Source organism: Molothrus aeneus, chromosome 15 (assembly GCF_037042795.1).
Source record: "Molothrus aeneus isolate 106 chromosome 15, BPBGC_Maene_1.0, whole genome shotgun sequence".
Lineage (NCBI taxonomy): Eukaryota > Metazoa > Chordata > Aves > Passeriformes > Icteridae > Molothrus > Molothrus aeneus.
Window position 1 is genome coordinate 1,668,324 of NC_089660.1, and position 17,500 is coordinate 1,685,823.

General features: G+C 48.7%; 1 protein-coding gene across 2 annotated transcripts; it reads right to left on the bottom strand.

The window, feature by feature from the left end:
* Positions 1-11,784: 11,784 nt before the first annotated feature.
* Positions 11,785-16,553, bottom strand: LOC136563032 (tripartite motif-containing protein 29-like). Of its 2 annotated transcripts, none has more exons than XM_066560175.1 (6): positions 15,841-16,552; positions 15,087-15,182; positions 14,479-14,712; positions 14,362-14,384; positions 13,458-13,633; positions 11,785-12,192 (listed from the first exon to the last, which is right to left on the bottom strand). In XM_066560175.1, the coding sequence occupies exons 1-6, from the start codon at positions 16,453-16,455 to the stop codon at positions 12,173-12,175; spliced, it is 1,164 nt and encodes a 387-aa protein (XP_066416272.1). In that variant the 5' UTR covers positions 16,456-16,552; the 3' UTR covers positions 11,785-12,172. The 2 variants fall into 2 exon arrangements, with proteins under 2 accessions (XP_066416272.1, XP_066416271.1); XM_066560174.1 differs by lacking the exon at positions 11,785-12,192 and adding an exon at positions 12,203-12,865 and having other exon boundaries at positions 15,841-16,553.
* Positions 16,554-17,500: the final 947 nt, after the last annotated feature.

Here is a 17,500-nt window from a genome sequence, read left to right on the forward strand (position 1 = left end):
CACCAGGACTCACTGAAACACAAAAAAAACCCATTAAACCAAAAATGAATGTACAATGTGAGACTTGAACACAGCATTTATCAAAAGCAAGGGCTGAAACTCTCAGTTCAGCAGAGAGAAAGCAATTTCCAAGCAGACTGGGAACCTCTCAGCTTGCTTGGGAATTGAGAAAATGAGATTTTCTCAAGGGAGCCTCCCCCCACTGTATCCCTGTGAAGCAAGGAATGACCTTTCCCAGGAGGGAAGCTGATATCCCATGGAATACACCTGCTGCTGGCAGGGCTAGGACATGGACAGGAATGCAGCAGCACTGCCTTTCTGGGAGGCTTCCTTGAGAAAATCTCTGCCTGCAGCCTGTTCCACCTCGCAAAGCCAGACAGAGGGTTTATTGTAGTGCCACAGCCACTCCAGCTCAGCTGCTAAAAATTAACTGCAAGTGGGACATTTCCAGCAAAGCACAGCTCAGTCTACGTCTCTTGTGGGTTGTTTTTTGTTTTGTTTTTTTTTTGATGCAGGGATTTCGCCTGCCAAATACTGTAAAGGTCTGTTACCTAAGAAGTGGCTTTTTTATAGCCAATGACACGCTGCAAAAAAAAGCATTTCACACTTTTGCAAAACTGGTTTTACAAGGAAATTGCACCTGATCAAAATAACGTACAGAAGTGAAAAACATATTATTGGGCACAATGGTAGGTAGGTGGGACACTTCTGCTGGAACTGGTGCTCTAGACCAAGCTGCCCACAGACAGCAAAGCAGGGTAATTATACCAATAATTTAACACTGGGAACATATTGCCTGACTGGGAAAGAGCAAACTCTTGATGAGACAAACCCTAATGAAACTTGAGCACACCAAGTGACTGCCAGCACTTAGACAGCTCTCCCACCTGCAGAAAACATCCAGAATTCTCCAGAAAACTCCTTAAGCCCCAACACCTGGCACCACCAGTACAGTGAGGCCATTTCAGCCAGAAGCTCACTGGTCTGGTGAGAGACCCAGCAAGAGAGCCCTGAGAGGTGGCACTGCCAGGCTTCCCTTTCTGGCACTGCAGTCCCAGAGTGGCAATGACAGCATGGATTTGATGTGCTGCTCACGTCCTCTCTGTGAAGTGCAAACATCAGCCAGACTCCTGTCCATGGAACGCTCACTGCTGAATTAATCGCCCAATTAATTGTCCAATTGCCCTGAATTAATTGTACCAATTAATAAATTGCTACTGGAACTGGCAGTGCTAAGGATGCCACTTGAGTCTGCCCCAGAATGTGTTCAGTTAATCACCATTTCTCAAGCAGCTACAGCATCACAGAACTGTGGAGTCATTCAGGTTGGAAAATCCCTCTGAGGTCACCCAGTCCAGCCACTCCCAGCAGAGCCAAGGCCTCCACTAACCCATGTCCCCAAGTGCCACATCTACAAGCCTTAAATCCCTGCAGGGGTGGGGACTCCAACACTTCCCTGGGCAGCTGGGCCAGGGCTGGACAGTCCTATTGGTACAGAAATATTCCTAATTAAAACATTGCCTGCTACCATCCCTGCAGTGCGAGTTTCCCAAAGGTATGGGAGGGAGAAGTGAGAGGAGTGACTTTGTGTGCCTTAGGACAGCCTGAGCAGAAGGAACCCAAAGAGCAGAAACAACTACAGGACTTAATATTTGCAATGGCTCCTTCAGAGACTTCTAGAACCAATTAGAAAGTAATTCCAAACTCAACTCATCCAACAGCGGTGTCCCTGTCCCTGGAGCTGCAGACATATCTAAAGCCAACGCACAGAAAATACCAGGGAGGAGTTTCTGTTTCATCTCCTGCTCCATGCTGGGACTCCCAAAGAGTTTCCATTCAGTGCAGACCTAGGCAGGGAGCATCTCTTTGGTGGGTGAGCTCCTGCACCCTCCCAATAACCAAACCCTGCCTCTTTGCTGGGTGTCCCTGAACTGGTACTGAAAGGAGAGTTTCACACACAGACCCCAGAGCAGCAGGGATGGAATTTCTGTGTCCCAGGGGCTGCCTCCCTCCCTGCTGTAATATCCCAGGATCACTGAGGTTGGAAAAGCCCTCCCAGCCCCAGCTGTGCTCAATGCCCACCTTGTCCCCAGCCCAGAGCACCGAGTGCCACGTGAAGAGTCAGGATCTTCAAATGAAGAAGCTGCACTGCAAGAAGGGACACGCTCAAGATGATCACACCTGGAGGAGACCCCCAGCCCCAGCCTGCAGCTTTCCAATCTCACCCACCTGTACAGGACTGCAAATTGTGCTCAGGGATGATTTACAGCCCTCATAACCCCCTTAAATACACAGTGAGAATCAAGGGAGTATTACAAAAGCTTGTGTCAGCTCTACTTTGCAAAAGTCCATTTTGGAGCTGTATTTGCTCAAGAAGTTGTATTTGTTTTACCAGCACAGAGTTACAAATCAAAAGGCTTCTCACCCACCCAAAGCTCAGCAAATCAACACTGTAAAAGCTGAGGGGGGAAAAAAAAAAAAATCAAGCCAGGGTACTTTTTATGTGTAGCAATGAGTTTGTTTTGTGAGATTTTAGTAAAGATTTCAGTAGTGAAAATTCTTTTGATTCCTTCTGTCCCTCCTTCCAGGACTTGCAGGCAGCTCAGTCAAACCTGGGAATTTTCTGAAATGTGCCAAGACAAACCCCAGACAGCTCAGTTTGGTGCTGCTGTAAAACATCTGCATGGGAGGGGGTGCCTGGGTTTCGGTTGTGTCCAGACAGTAGGGAAATGTTCTAAGTAAAAACCTTTCTGGCTCCAGAGCTCTGAGCACATACTGGCTCTTTGTGCTGACTTGCATGACAGCTTTCTCCCCGTGGAATGAAAAGGACCTTTCAGCACACAGTCCCTGCCCTTTGCCATGTCAGGACAGTAGGAAATAACACGATTTCCAGCACTCATTTCACCCTTTTCTGTCTCAAAGTGCGGCCCTGTATTAATTTTGAAACCGTTAGCCCCTGGCTTGTCCAACAAAACTGGATTTTATTCTTACACATTAAAAAAAAAACCAATGCTGAGAAAACACCTCTGGTTCATGGTTTGGACACTGAAGGACATTCTGTACATATAACTTGGAAAAGGAGCTGCTGTAGTTTTTATTCTGAAAGCTGCTATTTACACACAACCCAGAATTCACTTTTATCACTCCTTTTGGCCTTTCAGGGAGTGTCTCGTTGTGACAAACTTCACTTAAGATAAAAAAACTACAAGACAGAACTGAGGAAATTTCCAGTATCTGTTATCAACTGACTACCATAAAATGAAGATACAGGGAGGTCCTGCAGTCTCTAGAAGACATCAGAACTCCAGACTATTTCTGGAACCCATCTGGGCCCTTCTTTCTGATCCCATGATGTGGCAGCATCTGCCTGGCTTCTGTTTTTGGGGGAGCACTACCTGCAGCCCAGGGCTGGCTTGGACTTCATTCTTCTGCAGCACATCAGAGTCACCTTGAGAGTAAGAGAAAACTGGATTGGGAAGCTCACTCACCTGCTGAAATAATTACTACGAGGTGAAACTTCAGATGTGAGCATTTCAGAGTAGAAACTGAATCAAAACACCCATGTCAGTTGCTACAACACCCATGTCAGTTTTCCTTATTTTTCCACATTTAAATTATCACTGTATGCGATCACTTCCCACCCTCATGTACCCCTTGCTAGACAGAAGAATTTACAGGAACTAAAAACTAATGCCTAACTCCATAATCTAAAAGGACATGAACAATTTGTGGAGAATTGTAAAGGTGAATCAGAAATCCAAATTCCACACAAACCGACCAGAGCTGAGCCCTTAGAAAATGCACCCCCTAAGAATACAACATGAAAGTATATCACATCCTTTTGATAACTAAATCTCTGACCTTTCTCTTGTTGGACAACAAGGTTTTTTCAAATAATGTCTTTACTGTTGTGGAGCAACAAGGAAATTCAATATTACCATGATAACACCCAGATAAGCACGGCAACAACACTGCCTGCACGTTGGAATTTGACAGAATCCTTCATATCCTCCAGCAAAACATTCAAGCCACAAACATTTACTTCCACAAAGGACTGAAAATAACATGAATAATGAAAACCACGTTTAAGGAACACATGTGGAAACAGAGCTGCCTTGCTTTCGGCACAATAACCAGCAGCCATCCGCTCATGTGGGGAAAACCCGCAAAGCCGGACCATAAAACCTCGCTTTTGTGAAATATGGGATCTGCCCCGACTCCAAATACGGGATCTCCTCACTTTTCCCGAGCAGCAGCAGCCTCCTGCATTTTTGGGGAAGATCCCATGGGATCCCTGCTGGCAGCCAGCTATTCCAGGGAAGTTGTGTCACCTCCCAAGGGCAGCTGAGCGTGCTGAAGCTTCCATCCCACCTGGATTTCTAGGGAGAGTTTGCCAAGGCTTTCAGCAATTTCAGTTATTCCTGCGTTAGGGCCCTTCTCCCACCCTTTCTGTTAGCAGGGGAAGGTGGCACACTGAGCAGCTGGGCCGGGCACTGAGGATGGGCTGAGGAAGAGCTCCCAAAGGGATTTCCTCAGGCAGCAGCTGCCAGCTCATCCCAGAGCATCCCACACTGCCCATCTCAGCCTGGCTGGCTGCATCCACAGTCCGATCCCAATGGAAGCACACCGGGACGGCGCTGAATAATGCAACTGTTGTGTTTTAATTAACAAAAATTGATAGAATTAATAAAAACCTGCAAGAAGAAGCCCGCACGCTGTGCGCCCCCTGAAACTGCGGGTTTGGCTGAGCTCTGGAAGCCCAGGCAGCACTGAGGGTCCGGGCAGAGCGGAAGGGAAGCGAGAGCAACAGCGCAGCCCTCAACGCCACATTCACTTTCAGCCTCGGGGTCCCGCTGCCTTCCTACCCAGCTTCCTCATGGCTTCCACGGGCATTTTCCTCTCCTCCTGCTCGTTCCGCGGCTGCGAGCAGCAGCCCAGGAGGGTCCGAGCCGGACCCCGCTGTGCCCCGGCCCCTGCCCTCGGTACTCACCGCCCGCGGCTCCCTGGGGCGGCTGGGACCGACCGGCGGACGGACGGACGGCCGGACAGAGTTACAGACAGGCGGCCGGCCGGGCGGACAGACAGAGTTACAGACGGACAGACGGAGAGACCGCCCGCCCGCGGCGGGGCCCGGCAGCACCGCCCCGCTCCGGGCAGGGAGGGCCGGGCAGGGCCGCGCCCCTTCCACCCCCCGGGCCGGGGCACTTCCGAGGGGATCCGGGTGTGCGGGAGAGGCGGCTGCTGGCCCTTGGCTTTGCACGCAGCCCTTTTAAATTGGAAGTGTAGGGTTGGTAATGCGAGGTGATAATGTGAGGTGATAATGTGAGGTGAAGTGAGATTAAACTTGGCGCAGGTGGGGAAGCGTGGCACTCTCTGGCCCCTTTTTGCCCTGGGTACCACTGGGATTCAGTGAAACCTGGATTCGTTGAAATGAATGGGATTCATTGAAACCTGGGAAGGATGAAGGATCCTTGGCACTGTGGGTATTAAAAATCCCAGGTTTCTGTTAAGTGCTCTGCTCTTGTCTCTGGGCTGGGGGTTCAAGGTCGGAGGGGCCATGCCCAGCCCTGTCTGCCTTCCCTTCCCTTCACCCAGAAAAGCAGACGTTTCATCTGAAGTCAAACATTGCCCAATATTTGCATTCCAGGTGGAACCTTGAATGCAAACTGTCAAAAACCCCCATCAATACGCAGCTGGAGCAAAGGAGGCCAACTTCAAGCCTGCAGAATTCATGCTCTTGTCTTTCAGTGTTAAGCAAATGCTATAAATCTTCCTGTAGAAATACTGAATATTTCAATAGAAAACATTTCCTTTCTCCATGAGGGTTTATTAGATGTCATGGTAACCAGAACAGGCAATTGCAATGGAAATAGAAGAGCTCCCTCTCCCCTGACTGTCCATTGTCAAAAACATCAGTGACTGACTTCCCAATCCCTTTAGGGACTTCCACAGGAGTTTTAATTGAGTTTGAAGTATGGTGACTTCAAGACAACCAGAGCAAATCCTTGGCAGGAGTGACATCTATGACAAAAGCATTCAAAGCCTATTGTGCAGGGACTCTGCAGAATCCTAATAAGAAATCACAAACCCAAGCAATGCGTGTTCCAGCATTTTCATTCTTGTTCTAGAAGCACAGACTGTGGAAAACTTGGATCATCCAATACATCATGTCTTCATGGAAGAAACAGGGAAATAATATATTCTTGGAACATGATACTAAAAGAAAAAAATCCCAAGCATTATTATTTTTCTGGACCTAAAAAAATAGTAGGCTTTTTTCCTTCTTACTTTTAGACTGGTTTTCTTAAAAATGGGTGGAAAAAATCCAAGCAATGATTTAAGGTAATTAAATAATTTCACTTCCAAGTGCTGTCCTCCTCTCAAGGTATATTAAGCTTTATGGTTAATATATTTCTGTGCTGAGGGAACCTTTGCCCTTGGGGAAATGTGTCTTTGGGCTCCTCACGCTCCAGAATCTCCTGCCAAGAGGCTGGGGTTTGCTGACACACAAATGCCAGCGTGTGCCATCTGCCCATCCCACTCAGCCTGCCTGGAAAACCCAATGCTTCCCCAGATCACCACATCATCTTTGGAATATCAAATCTCCACAGACCAGTTGGTGACACTGCAAAGTAATCCTGGAAATTGCTTTGTTCCACAGAGCAGGTACTCCTGGGCAGCCCTGGGAGCCCTCCCTCCTTGCCTTTTGCCCAGCAGCCCCTGTCCAGCCCTGCCGTGCCCTGGTGCCACCTGGCACATTGCTCTGCCTGTGATGGTGTTATCAGCCCTCTGTCCATAAACCCCACAGGCAGTGGCTCTCCCTGGCTCTTCCCAGCTTTTCCCAGGCTCCCAGCTCAGCGTTATCACCCAGCAGATAAGGGCAGCCTGTGATTTCCCCAGCTCTCAGCTGCTTTGTGCCACCTGGCTCCCAGCTTTGAGTAAGGAGCCTCCTTCCTTCCTTCCTTCCTGTCCTCCTGGCACCTCCCTGCCCAGTGCCCTGCTCCTGTTGGTACAGCTCCATGGGAAGATGGCTGGGTTATGCTGAGAGTGGTTAAAAATGAGTTTTTAACTCTCCTTGCCCTTCCCTCCCTCCACAGCTCGCAGTGCACTGAGATTCGGGCCTGGATTTGCACATTCTTGCATCAAGTTTGGAGATGGAGAAGATGGAACTGCCTGGTTCCCATCTGTGAGTTCTGTCAGAGCTGGGACAAACCTTCCTCCCCACCCTGACCTGCTGGGCTTGGAAGGCCCTAATTAGTGTCACACACACACGTCTATGTGTGGCAGGTCTGACTTACTTAGAAAACCCATCAGACTAAGTAACAGGAAGAGGCCCATCCTAATGCTTGAAATGCATTTAATTTAATTCAGTCACATCATTCAGTGCTTGGCAAAATCAAAAAAGAAGAGCTAAAATGAGCTGCTTTTAAAGGCTTCCATCAAGGATGAGACAAATGCCAAGTAAAAATTGAGTGGTTGGAGGTGAGAGGGCGTAATACAAAAGGAAAGATGCAATGAATCAGAGTTCTTAGGTAATCAAAATGCTTAAGCCATAAAGTTATCAAAAAGAAATAAGTTCTGTCCTTATCTCAGGATATCATGTGCATGTCACTGTGCATGTCACAATTATACTGCAATCAAGAAAAAGTGTTCTGCACAAACATCTGTGCAGAATTGCTGCACTTTCAGTGTCATGGCCCAATGTTGTCACCAAGAGTCAAGAAGTAATCAGGTGATAAAATTTTCAGTGTTGATGTGTTAGAAGGCTTAGTTAAATAATTGCTGGATTCTGTGTGTTTTCTTACCCTGCTTTCATCCAGTCTTTCAGCTCTTTGCTTCCTCAAGGCTAAAGCATAGAACATTAAAAAAAGTCACAAATTCCACTTGAGTCCCTTTGCAAACAAGCAAATGTATGGGGGAATTAAACTGCACCATCAACTTGGCATCTAACTCAGAAATTCCACCTTCCTAGATTCTCATTTTCAACCAAAAGCTTTGTGAGCCTGCAGCAGGATTACAAATCCCAGGTTTGAGGGAGGGCTGCTGTCTGCAGGGTTTTGCAGCACTGCAGGAACTCTGTCTGCAGCAGCAGCACTGGCTGCTCCTTCAGCTGGCAGCCAGAGAAAGCCCAGGATGGTCAGGAAAGTGCTGAAGGACAGCCTCCATTCTTCTGCCTCCTCTGAGTGCTGAGAGCAGCTGCCCTTTGTGCCTTGCTGCCTTCGAGCAGGAAGGAACATTTGCAAAGTCACCTTGAGCTCCCAAAATTTGGCTTTCTGTCGTGCTGACAATTGATGGGTGCAGCAGAGCCAGGGCTGAGCACACAGCACAGCTTGGAGAGTCCATTTCAAGCAGGAAGAGATGTTGCCCTAAATCTGAGATGGACTGCTGGGTTTATTTTTAATCCCTGAAATCAGGTATGTGTTGATTAGCAGAAGTGTCAGAACAGAGCTGTAGCCACAAGTCCTGTAAAAGAACAGAGAACTTCAGCCCTGATTTCTTGGGACTCTACCCACAAAAAAATGCTCTCAACATCTAATTCCTGGTGATGGTATGGAACCCTCCAACCCTGCTTACATATGTCTAGAGCCATTTATTTGGTTATTCAGCCACATAGTGACAACAGAGTCACCTCAAATCATCATCCAAAAGTATAATTAGACCCATGAGATAATACAGTCCACAGTTTGCAATGCAGCAGCAGTTGGAAATTTTATTATGTTCATGTTAATTCTTAGTACTTCTAAAAAAAATTTTCATGTGTTACAGAATTTAGGAGGGGAGGAGAATTGAGGTAGGAGGGGAGATCAAAACATGTGGCAGGTTCTCATTACTAGAGGTAATTTTGGATAATATTCAAGTTTTTCTTTCCATCTCAGTTCTGACATCTGTTTTTCACATCTCCCTTACATCTGGACCTAAGAGAATCAAAATTCTCAAACAAGTATGTATGTTGTTCCTTCTCGACAATGCTTTCCTGCTGTAGGAATAAACAGGATGAAAAAGTTTCACTTACTGTAAAATAAAGTAATATTTTATAACATATTTGACAAGTTGCTTCCAAGTAGAGCATTGCCTCGTCTCAGAAAAAAATATTTCTTTTTCCCTGACCTGTTTTGAGTGACTGTCTCGTTCTGTATAGAGCACAGCCACTGATTGAGCTCACAAGAGAAATAAATGGACATATACACTGATTAAAAAATATACCTCTAGATTTGCTCCCAAAAGTTAAAAAGTGATGAAGAAAGTAAGATTTTCTTTTGAATTTACGAATTAAGAAGATAGTAATTTGCAAACTGAACTTCAGTGGCAGCAATTCGTATCTCCTGCAGCATTTGGATTTATTTAGGGAACCTTTTCAGGTACTGAGTTTGCTCCAGCTCCTGCCCAGCTGGTGGGAACCCCTCCATGGTCTTTCCTTGGAACAGGCTCAGAATTTTCCTGAGTGCTGAAGCAAACCCAGCGTCTCCCTCAGGCTGTGGATGATTTCCCTGGTGAGTTCCCAGAGATTTCTGCCCTGAGGCTACACGCTGTGGCAAGGACAGGAGATACCTGCAACAAAATGCTGATCACATTGTTAGGTGGGAGATTTTCTCTGCAAGACCCACAGCCCCAAGCCAGAGTCCTGAGGAATAAATGGTACTTTTGAACACTTACTTACATTCTGAAGAGGTATCAGTAGGTGAAGCCTTGCTGTAAAGAAATGGTATTGAATGTTAGAGCCTTGTAAAACACAAATCACATCTTGTTAATAACAGAACATGAGATGTGAATAGATCTGAGTCCCTTCTTTTAAGGTGAAGGACAGCCTTTGAGATTCTGCTTATGTCTCCTTAAAACTGAAGCAGGAAAATGCAGGACATACAGACCTTAAATTAACAACTGGAGAAATTTGCAGGGAACATTTTATAAGTAAAGAAAAGGATTTACCTGCTCTTCTTAATTTACTTGGCGATTTTGATCTAAAAAAAAAAAAAATAGAGAAGAATGGTTAACAAAGCTGGCAATGAACTCAAGTGTAGGGCTGGGTACTGTCCCCCTGGATCTCATGGTCAGAGATAAACCAGGAGGGGATGGGGCTGGGCAAACACAGAGGATGTTCCTTGACAGTGGGACTGAGCACCCAGAACTTGGGAAGTTGATGGGAGCAGGAAACCACATCAGAGAGAGGAGAAATTGGCCTTGCACTGCTTAGGAGCAGATCCCCTCATTATCCACAGAAAACTGCCCCCTGCCCCCTCCCCACCGCTCTCAGGACCCCACAGCAGCCCCTCACACCCTGGTGGAAGGAGCTGCCAAGGACTGGGGTCCCTGTTACCCACGGTGTCAGCAGGGCTGGGTCGGGGCCGCTCACCGCGCACGTCATCCAGCAGAAAGTCCAGCTGCAACAAAAACTTCTTTTTCTGGGTCTCATACTGGGTCATTAGTCTGTCATTCAGCTGCACTGCCTCCACCTTCACATCCTCCACCTTCACATCCTCAGTGACCAGATCCAGACTCGCAATCCTAGGGCACACAGAGTCACTGCACCAAGAAAAACCATCCAGCATCCAAAGGTAACAGAATTCTTCACTAGGACAGAGTCTGCAAAGAGGAGAGGGCTTTGGCAACATGAATTATTGGGTTAACAGCCCGTTGTGAAGGTTGAATTCCAATTGTTACATACTGTTACTTGGGAATGCCTTATTCTAACCAACCTGCACTGGAACTTTCAAATGCTGATAATGAGAGAGGAGGAGGTGTTTTGATAATCCCCATGTGTGAACAGGGCCTTGACTTGCTGCAGGCAGGCTCTTACTGTTGTAGCAGTGCCAGAACAAGAATGCCAAATGTATTAAATGGTGTCCAGGTTTCTGGAAAAGTACCTTGATCCCACAGGCTAGGATGTGACTTGCAGCACAGCTGTGAGTAACAGACTGAGCTGCAGCCCTGAGGTACACAGTGATTCCAAGCTCTGCTTACAAGCCGAGTGTTTGAACTCAGCTTTAATCTGTGCAAGTTACCGAGGTGACATCTCAAATTCCAGGTAGATGTGTGAGACTGCCTTTCATCCAGCTGGGGCCTGCCGTGCTGCTGCAAAGCCTCTCGTGGATGGGGAACTGTTGGTGCAGCGTTGCACCACTGAATTACAGCTGACACCCAGGAAGTGCATAGGAAGTGGTAGATAAAGATAATAATAAATCCTTCTAGCTACCAAGCTTGTCCACAACTCAAAAACTTGCTGGGAAATGAGCTCCAAGGTGACAGCCAGGTCGGCCTGGGAGTGCAGCGCCTCCTCAACGCGCAGCCGGCAGAGGCTGTGGCCGCAGCTCAGCGCCATCGGCTCCCGGTACAGCTCCAGGCAGATGGGGCAGGTGAGCTCGGCCTCCAGGATGCCGGCCCCTCCACATCCCTGCCGAGCTTTGCCCCTGGCTGCAGCAGCAGCAGCACAGAACCGAGACTGAAACCAGAGGCAGGCAGACAACCCAGGGCCCTGCCAGCCCGCCCCCTCCAGCCCCTTCCTCCGCCCCAGCCCAGGCCGAGAAATGTTCCCTCTGCCGGCTCCGCCTTTCCCTACGCTGTGGCAGCCGCTCCGGGAAGTTTTCCCTCAGTCTCCAGCAGGGAACGCTGCCCAGTCTCTCCTCGCCTCCCAGGGCAGCTTTGCTTCTGCACTGGCTGTGCAGGATGGAAAGAGGCGGCAGAGGCAAAAGCTGCCGCCTTAGATCAAAGATCAGCATCGCTGCTGCCCAGTGGTGTAGCAGTTAATGCTGTGCTGTCAACTTTTAGATAAAATAAATTGCCATCGCGTTTAACAAACTAATAACATGACTTTATTAACATGAACCTAACACGGTATTTAAAACAGCTGAACAAAAATGCCCAACTTAATGGTATTTCCATTATGATTAACAGAACAATAAGACAGGAGCTCTTGCAGGAAGAGGCGGGGTGCTGTGATACACTCACATCAGTTTCGGATGTGCCAGCTTGGCATAGCCTACATGCAAGGCTCACAATTTCTAAGCCTGAAAAAACAAAACAACACCTTGTAACCACATTACTAACAGGAGCTTCATCACACTGATGGCAGCATGGATGGGATACTTGAAAGGGATGGTTCCAGTCTCTCTAAGCCTGAAGTTCTTAGCAGGATGTCCAGCCTTGACAGACACATCATGAAAAGACATAGTTTCTTCTACCATGGATGTCTTCGACCTAAGGAACACACAGAGGCAGCATTCAAACCAGGCACAAACAATTCCAAGCTTCCAGCAGCTCTCATTGCTGGCATCCTCCTCCCAGCAGCTCTGGGATGGCACTGTGTGTATTGGAGTCCTGTCCTGGTTTGGGCTGGGATTCATTCTAATCATGAGAACTCCATTCCAGAGAATTCATTCTCTTCTCAGCAGCTGGTACAGTTTTGGGCTCAGTAGGGAATAATGTTGGTAACAGAAAGATGGTTTGGCTGTGGCTGAGCAGTGCTAGACCTGAGCCGAGGAGCTTTCGGTGAATCATGCTCTGCCAGCGAGGAGGTGCACAAAAAGCTGGGAAGGAGCATAGCTGGGGCTGGTGACCCAAACTGGCCAAAGGCATATTCCACAGCACAGAACACCATGCCCAGTGTATGAACTGGGGGCAGATGTCCACAAGGAGCCAATTGCTGCTCGGGAACAGTGGCTGGACATCAGGGAGCAGGTGATGGGGGAGCAATCGTGCTGTGCACTAATAGTTTTGGTTGGGTTTTCTCTCTCTCTTCCTCCTTTCTATGATTGTTATCATTATGATTGCCACTGAATTTGTGTTTCGTTAGGCTAGTTGTAAGGAAAATGAGAGGTAGATCCATAAATGGATCCATAGTATGTTGTACCACCACTAAATGACAAGGGACCTAAAGAGAAAAAATGCATTGATTACCAGATGATTGTGGACATTTGGAGTCTGCCTCTGTCCTGACCCGAGGCCCGCTGCCACCAAGAGCTGAAGCAACATCCAGAGAACAGTACCTAGGGAACCCTAACTTCACCAATTCAGTCAGACAGGTGTCCCCTGTGCACAGCTCTGGGACTGTGGGCTAAGCTTGCAAAGCATTGCAAAGGAGTGGAAATATTTACACAGGAAGACGAGGTTATTGATGTCTGACACTGCTGCTGCTGCTGGGATGAGTTCTCAAAATCCCATTGAATCAGAGAGATGCCAAAGAGGTATTGATATTATCTTCTCTTAATCCTACAAAACTCCTGGGACTTCCCAACCTCTTCATCCATAGCCTGGTTTAGCAAGGTGCATTCAAGGCATGCCTCAAAGCCCTGAATGCCAGGACCAACTCCCTTTGCTGCACACACATGTGCAAATAAGCACACGTGTAAGGAATTAGCACTTCTAGAGGTACTCAGTGTACATGGTGCCTCATTATAGTCCTTTCTTAAAGATGTTTTATTGACTTCCCCATTTGCTTTTGACATGGTGAAATGAGCACTTACCAGTAGATGTTGTTGCAAATCCCCAAGATGATATGGGGATAGGTTGCTGCTTAAAGGAGACCTCCATGTTTGAGATGAATTGCTGGAAAAGTCTCAGAATCTCATCTTTTGTTGATTTATCCAAAGTAATGGGTGGCTTTAGCACAGCTTCCCTTTGAGGAAGTGGCTGGCATTTCCTAAAACACACAGAAGGAACCACAGAATCACAGAGGTGGGAAAAGACCTCCAAGGCCATTGAGTCCCAGCTGTGCCCCATCCCCACCCTGTCCCCAGCCCAGAGCCCTGAGTGCCACCTCCAGCCCTTCCTTGGACACTCCAGGGACGAGGATCCAATCCTCCCTGGGCAGTTCCAGTGCCTGAGTGCCCTTTCCATGGGGAAATTCCTGCTGTGCCCACCCTGAGCCTGCCCTGAGCCCCCTTTCCATGGGGAAATTCCTGCTGTGCCCACCCTGAGCCTGCCCTGAGCCCCCTTTCCATGGGGAAATTCCTGCTGTGCCCACCCTGAGCCTGCCCTGAGCCCCCTTTCCATGGGGAAATTCCTGCTGTGCCCACCCTGAGCCTGCCCTGAGCCCCCTTTCCATGGGGAAATTCCTGCAGTGCCCACCCTGGGCCTGCCCTGAGCCCCCTTTCCATGGGGAAATTCCTGCTGTGCCCACCCTGAGCCTGCCCTGAGCCCCCTTTCCATGGGGAAATTCCTGCTGTGCCCACCCTGAGCCTGCCCTGAGCCCCCTTTCCATGGGGAAATTCCTGCTGTGCCCACCCTGAGCCTGCCTGCCCCAGCCTGAGGCCGCTCCCTCTGCTCCTGTCCCTCTTCCCTGGAGCACAGCCCGGCCCCCCTGGCTGTCCCCTCCTGTCATCGAGAGCTCCATCAGCAGCAAAGACATTAAACCTCAGAAGAGCTTACCTGCCTCTGATCGCTGAAAAACCCTGTAAAGACATTTTGAAAGCAGAATCAGCACAGTGCAGGCACAGGCCAGCCCTGGAGCTGTGTGTCTCTGGGAAGGGGGATGCTGATCGGTACCTTGGTGAAAAGAAGCGTGTCCTTCTGATTCCTCAGAGCCTCCAGCTCCTGAACATCCTGGCTGGCCAAATCCTTAATCCTCTTGTGATTATCCACCTCTGTCTGAATCTTAGAAAGTTCTTCCTCCTCATAATCATTGAGAACTTTCAGGACCTCCCCTTTTTTCTTCCCTAGCTCCTTATACATCTCCTTGAACAGGCCCTCCAGCCGTTCCCTTCGCTGGCTCTCATCAATCTATTAAGAAAAGAATTTCAAATTTGTAAGGGACATTTTCTACATTAGCTCTTACTCAGAAAAAAAAATCTGTCTTTTTTCTGGGATTAAAAAAAGTAACTTAACGTTGAAGGTTGGAAAAATAAAAAAGCCACACACCAGCCACTCATTAGGAGGCACAGACTTTCAAGTTTAACTAAGAATGGATCTCCCAGACTGATAAGAAAGTTCTGCATCGTCCTTTCTCAAAGAAGAAATCTCAAAAATACATGAGAAACCACCCAGGAATTAAAAAAGCTTCAGAATCCATGATCTGGGGAAGGGCAAAAGAAAACTTTATCTCATTATTTACCAGCAAGCAACAACCCAAGGTGATATGGGACCTTGAAACAAACCTTTAGTCTGTCCATTTGTTTCAGCAGTTTTGTTATGGCTTTATCCACGGCAGCTTCATGGTTTTTCAATGTTTTCAGAATTCCAGTTAAAGATACCTACAAATATCACGGGAAGGAGATATCAGGAGAGGACTGGCATAATGCACAAGATCAGCAGTTTTATCGACAGGGGTTAAGCTGGACTTGCAAAAGGTCTGCTCACTGCATGCTCTCAGGACAAATCAGTAGATAAAGGTTCACTGGAAGGTTTTATCCCTGAACAAATGCCACAATTACAAGCACAAAAAGGACATTTTGAAGCTGAAAACTGTTCATGTGCACTAGCCACATACAAAGCTATTTCCCCTGTTGGCACCTTTCTTTCTGTTACTCTGTCATTAATTATCTTTGCGTAAGTGCAGCTCAGGCTCATCTTTGCCTTGGAGGTGCACCAAGGACTAAAACCTTGCAGGAGCACTCAGTCCCACCAGTCTGGCCAAACTCTTCCCTCAGGAGGGGGAAAAAAAGCATTTATAATATCTTGTTTTATATCTCAAGGGCCAAAGCCAGAGAGAATCTGGGACAAAACTCAGAATAAAAGCCCAGGATTGCAATTTAGCCCCGTGCTGGGTCTGCAGTTCTCAAAGTCAGGAGCTGCCCCTGTGCCATGGGAGCTCTCTGGGGTTTTCCTGGTGCAGGGGCAGCTCCTGAGTTTGAGAACTGCAGACCCAGCAGCTGGGTCAGGGCCAGGGCCACCGCGCCAGCAGCCTCTTACCTGGGCTTCGCTGAAAGCCTCCTCCAAGCTGATGATCTTGTGGTTCTTGTGGGAGATGACGGAGCACAGGACGCAGATGCACTCCGAGTCACTCTCACAGAAGCACTCCAGCAGTTTGCCGTGCTGGGGGCATCTCCTCTCGGCCAAAAGCTGCCCGTCGCAGGGCTCCACCAGCACGTGGCTGTTCTGCCCGTTCCGGCTGTTGTGCCTGCTCAGGTGCGCCTGGCACAGCGAGGCCTCGCAGCTCAGGCACGTCTTCACTGCGGGCTGCGGCTCCTGGAGGCAGGAATCGCACAGCACCACCTCCCCTGCCTGGCCCGAGCTTTCCCCCTTCTCCGTGCCTTGCCCTTCCTGCTTTTCCTCCTCTTGGTGCGCGGGAGCATCCACGAACCTCTGCACGATGTTGCGGAGGTGGAAGTTGGCCCGCAGCTCCCCGACGGGCGAGTGGCAGAGCGGGCACCGGGCAGGGCTCTGCTGGCCCCGGAGCGCCTGCTTGATGCAGTCCTTGCAGAAGCTGTGGCTGCAGCCCACGCTCATGGGCTCCTTGTAGATGTCCAGGCAGATGGGACAGGTCAGCTCTTCCTTCAGCCCGGCCATGGCCTTTGCCTGGGCCATGGCGCCAGCTCCGGGCAGGGCGGACAGGGAGGGCTCAGCTGGGAAACGAAACTTAACCCGGGCAGTGAGGAGGAGCGAACTTCACCCCGCGGGCTGAAGGCTGCTGCCTCCTCCCCTTCGCAAGGGAGCGCCGTCCCTGCCGTCTCTGCAGCTTCCTGCCTCTGGGGACACGTGGGCAGGGGCTGAGGCTGTCCCGGTGTTGACAAAAAAAAAAGGCAACAAGTCGTGTTTAATTAACTCTTGGAAATTCCTTTCGGTTTACCGGACAGGGCTTTGTGCTGTGTGCAAGCGGTTATCTCAGCCGTAAAGACTGTGAGCCTGAGATATGCTGGTAGGAACTAATAACCTGGTCTGACCACAGCAATGGGATGCATTCAAAGAGAAGAAACATTTTTGGAGGTCTGTGAACAAAAAAGAATAATTGGAGAAATGGGATGTTCCCCAAACGACTAGCCAAGAACCTCAAAAGAACCCTACTCCAATGAAAATAAACTCTGAGAAGTGATTTAAACATGCAGAAAATACAAGGGAGTGTTTAGCATATGAGTTTGGGGAAATGTATTAGATATGTAAAAGCTCCATAGATTAAAGCTGGTCAGCAAGGTGTGCTGTGTGTAATAGGGAGTTATGCCCCGCATGCCTGGGGCTGAAATAAAGAAATGCCACTTTCTAATACTGAAATTACAGTGTTAGAGAGTTTAATTCCCCAGTGACAGCAAGTCAAGCTCCTCACAGCAGCTCGAGGCTGAGAGCTTGGACACCTCAAGGGCAGCATGGCAGAAGGTCCAGCCCTGCTGTGATGGGTCAGGAAATGAGGCAGGAAGGAAAGCTGGGAAGAATCCTTGTGGGCAGGGAGGCTGGGACAGCTGGACCAGCAGCCAGAGAGCAAAGGAACCAGAGCTGTTCCCTTCTGCAAAGACTCCTGGATGGAGCTGGACAGGAGGCTGGGACTGATAAACCCTGAGTGAGCAATTGTGTGGCTTACCTGAAGCGGAGCCTGCAGGGCCCCAGGGCAGAGCTTGTGTGGCCCAAAGCTGAGGTCCCT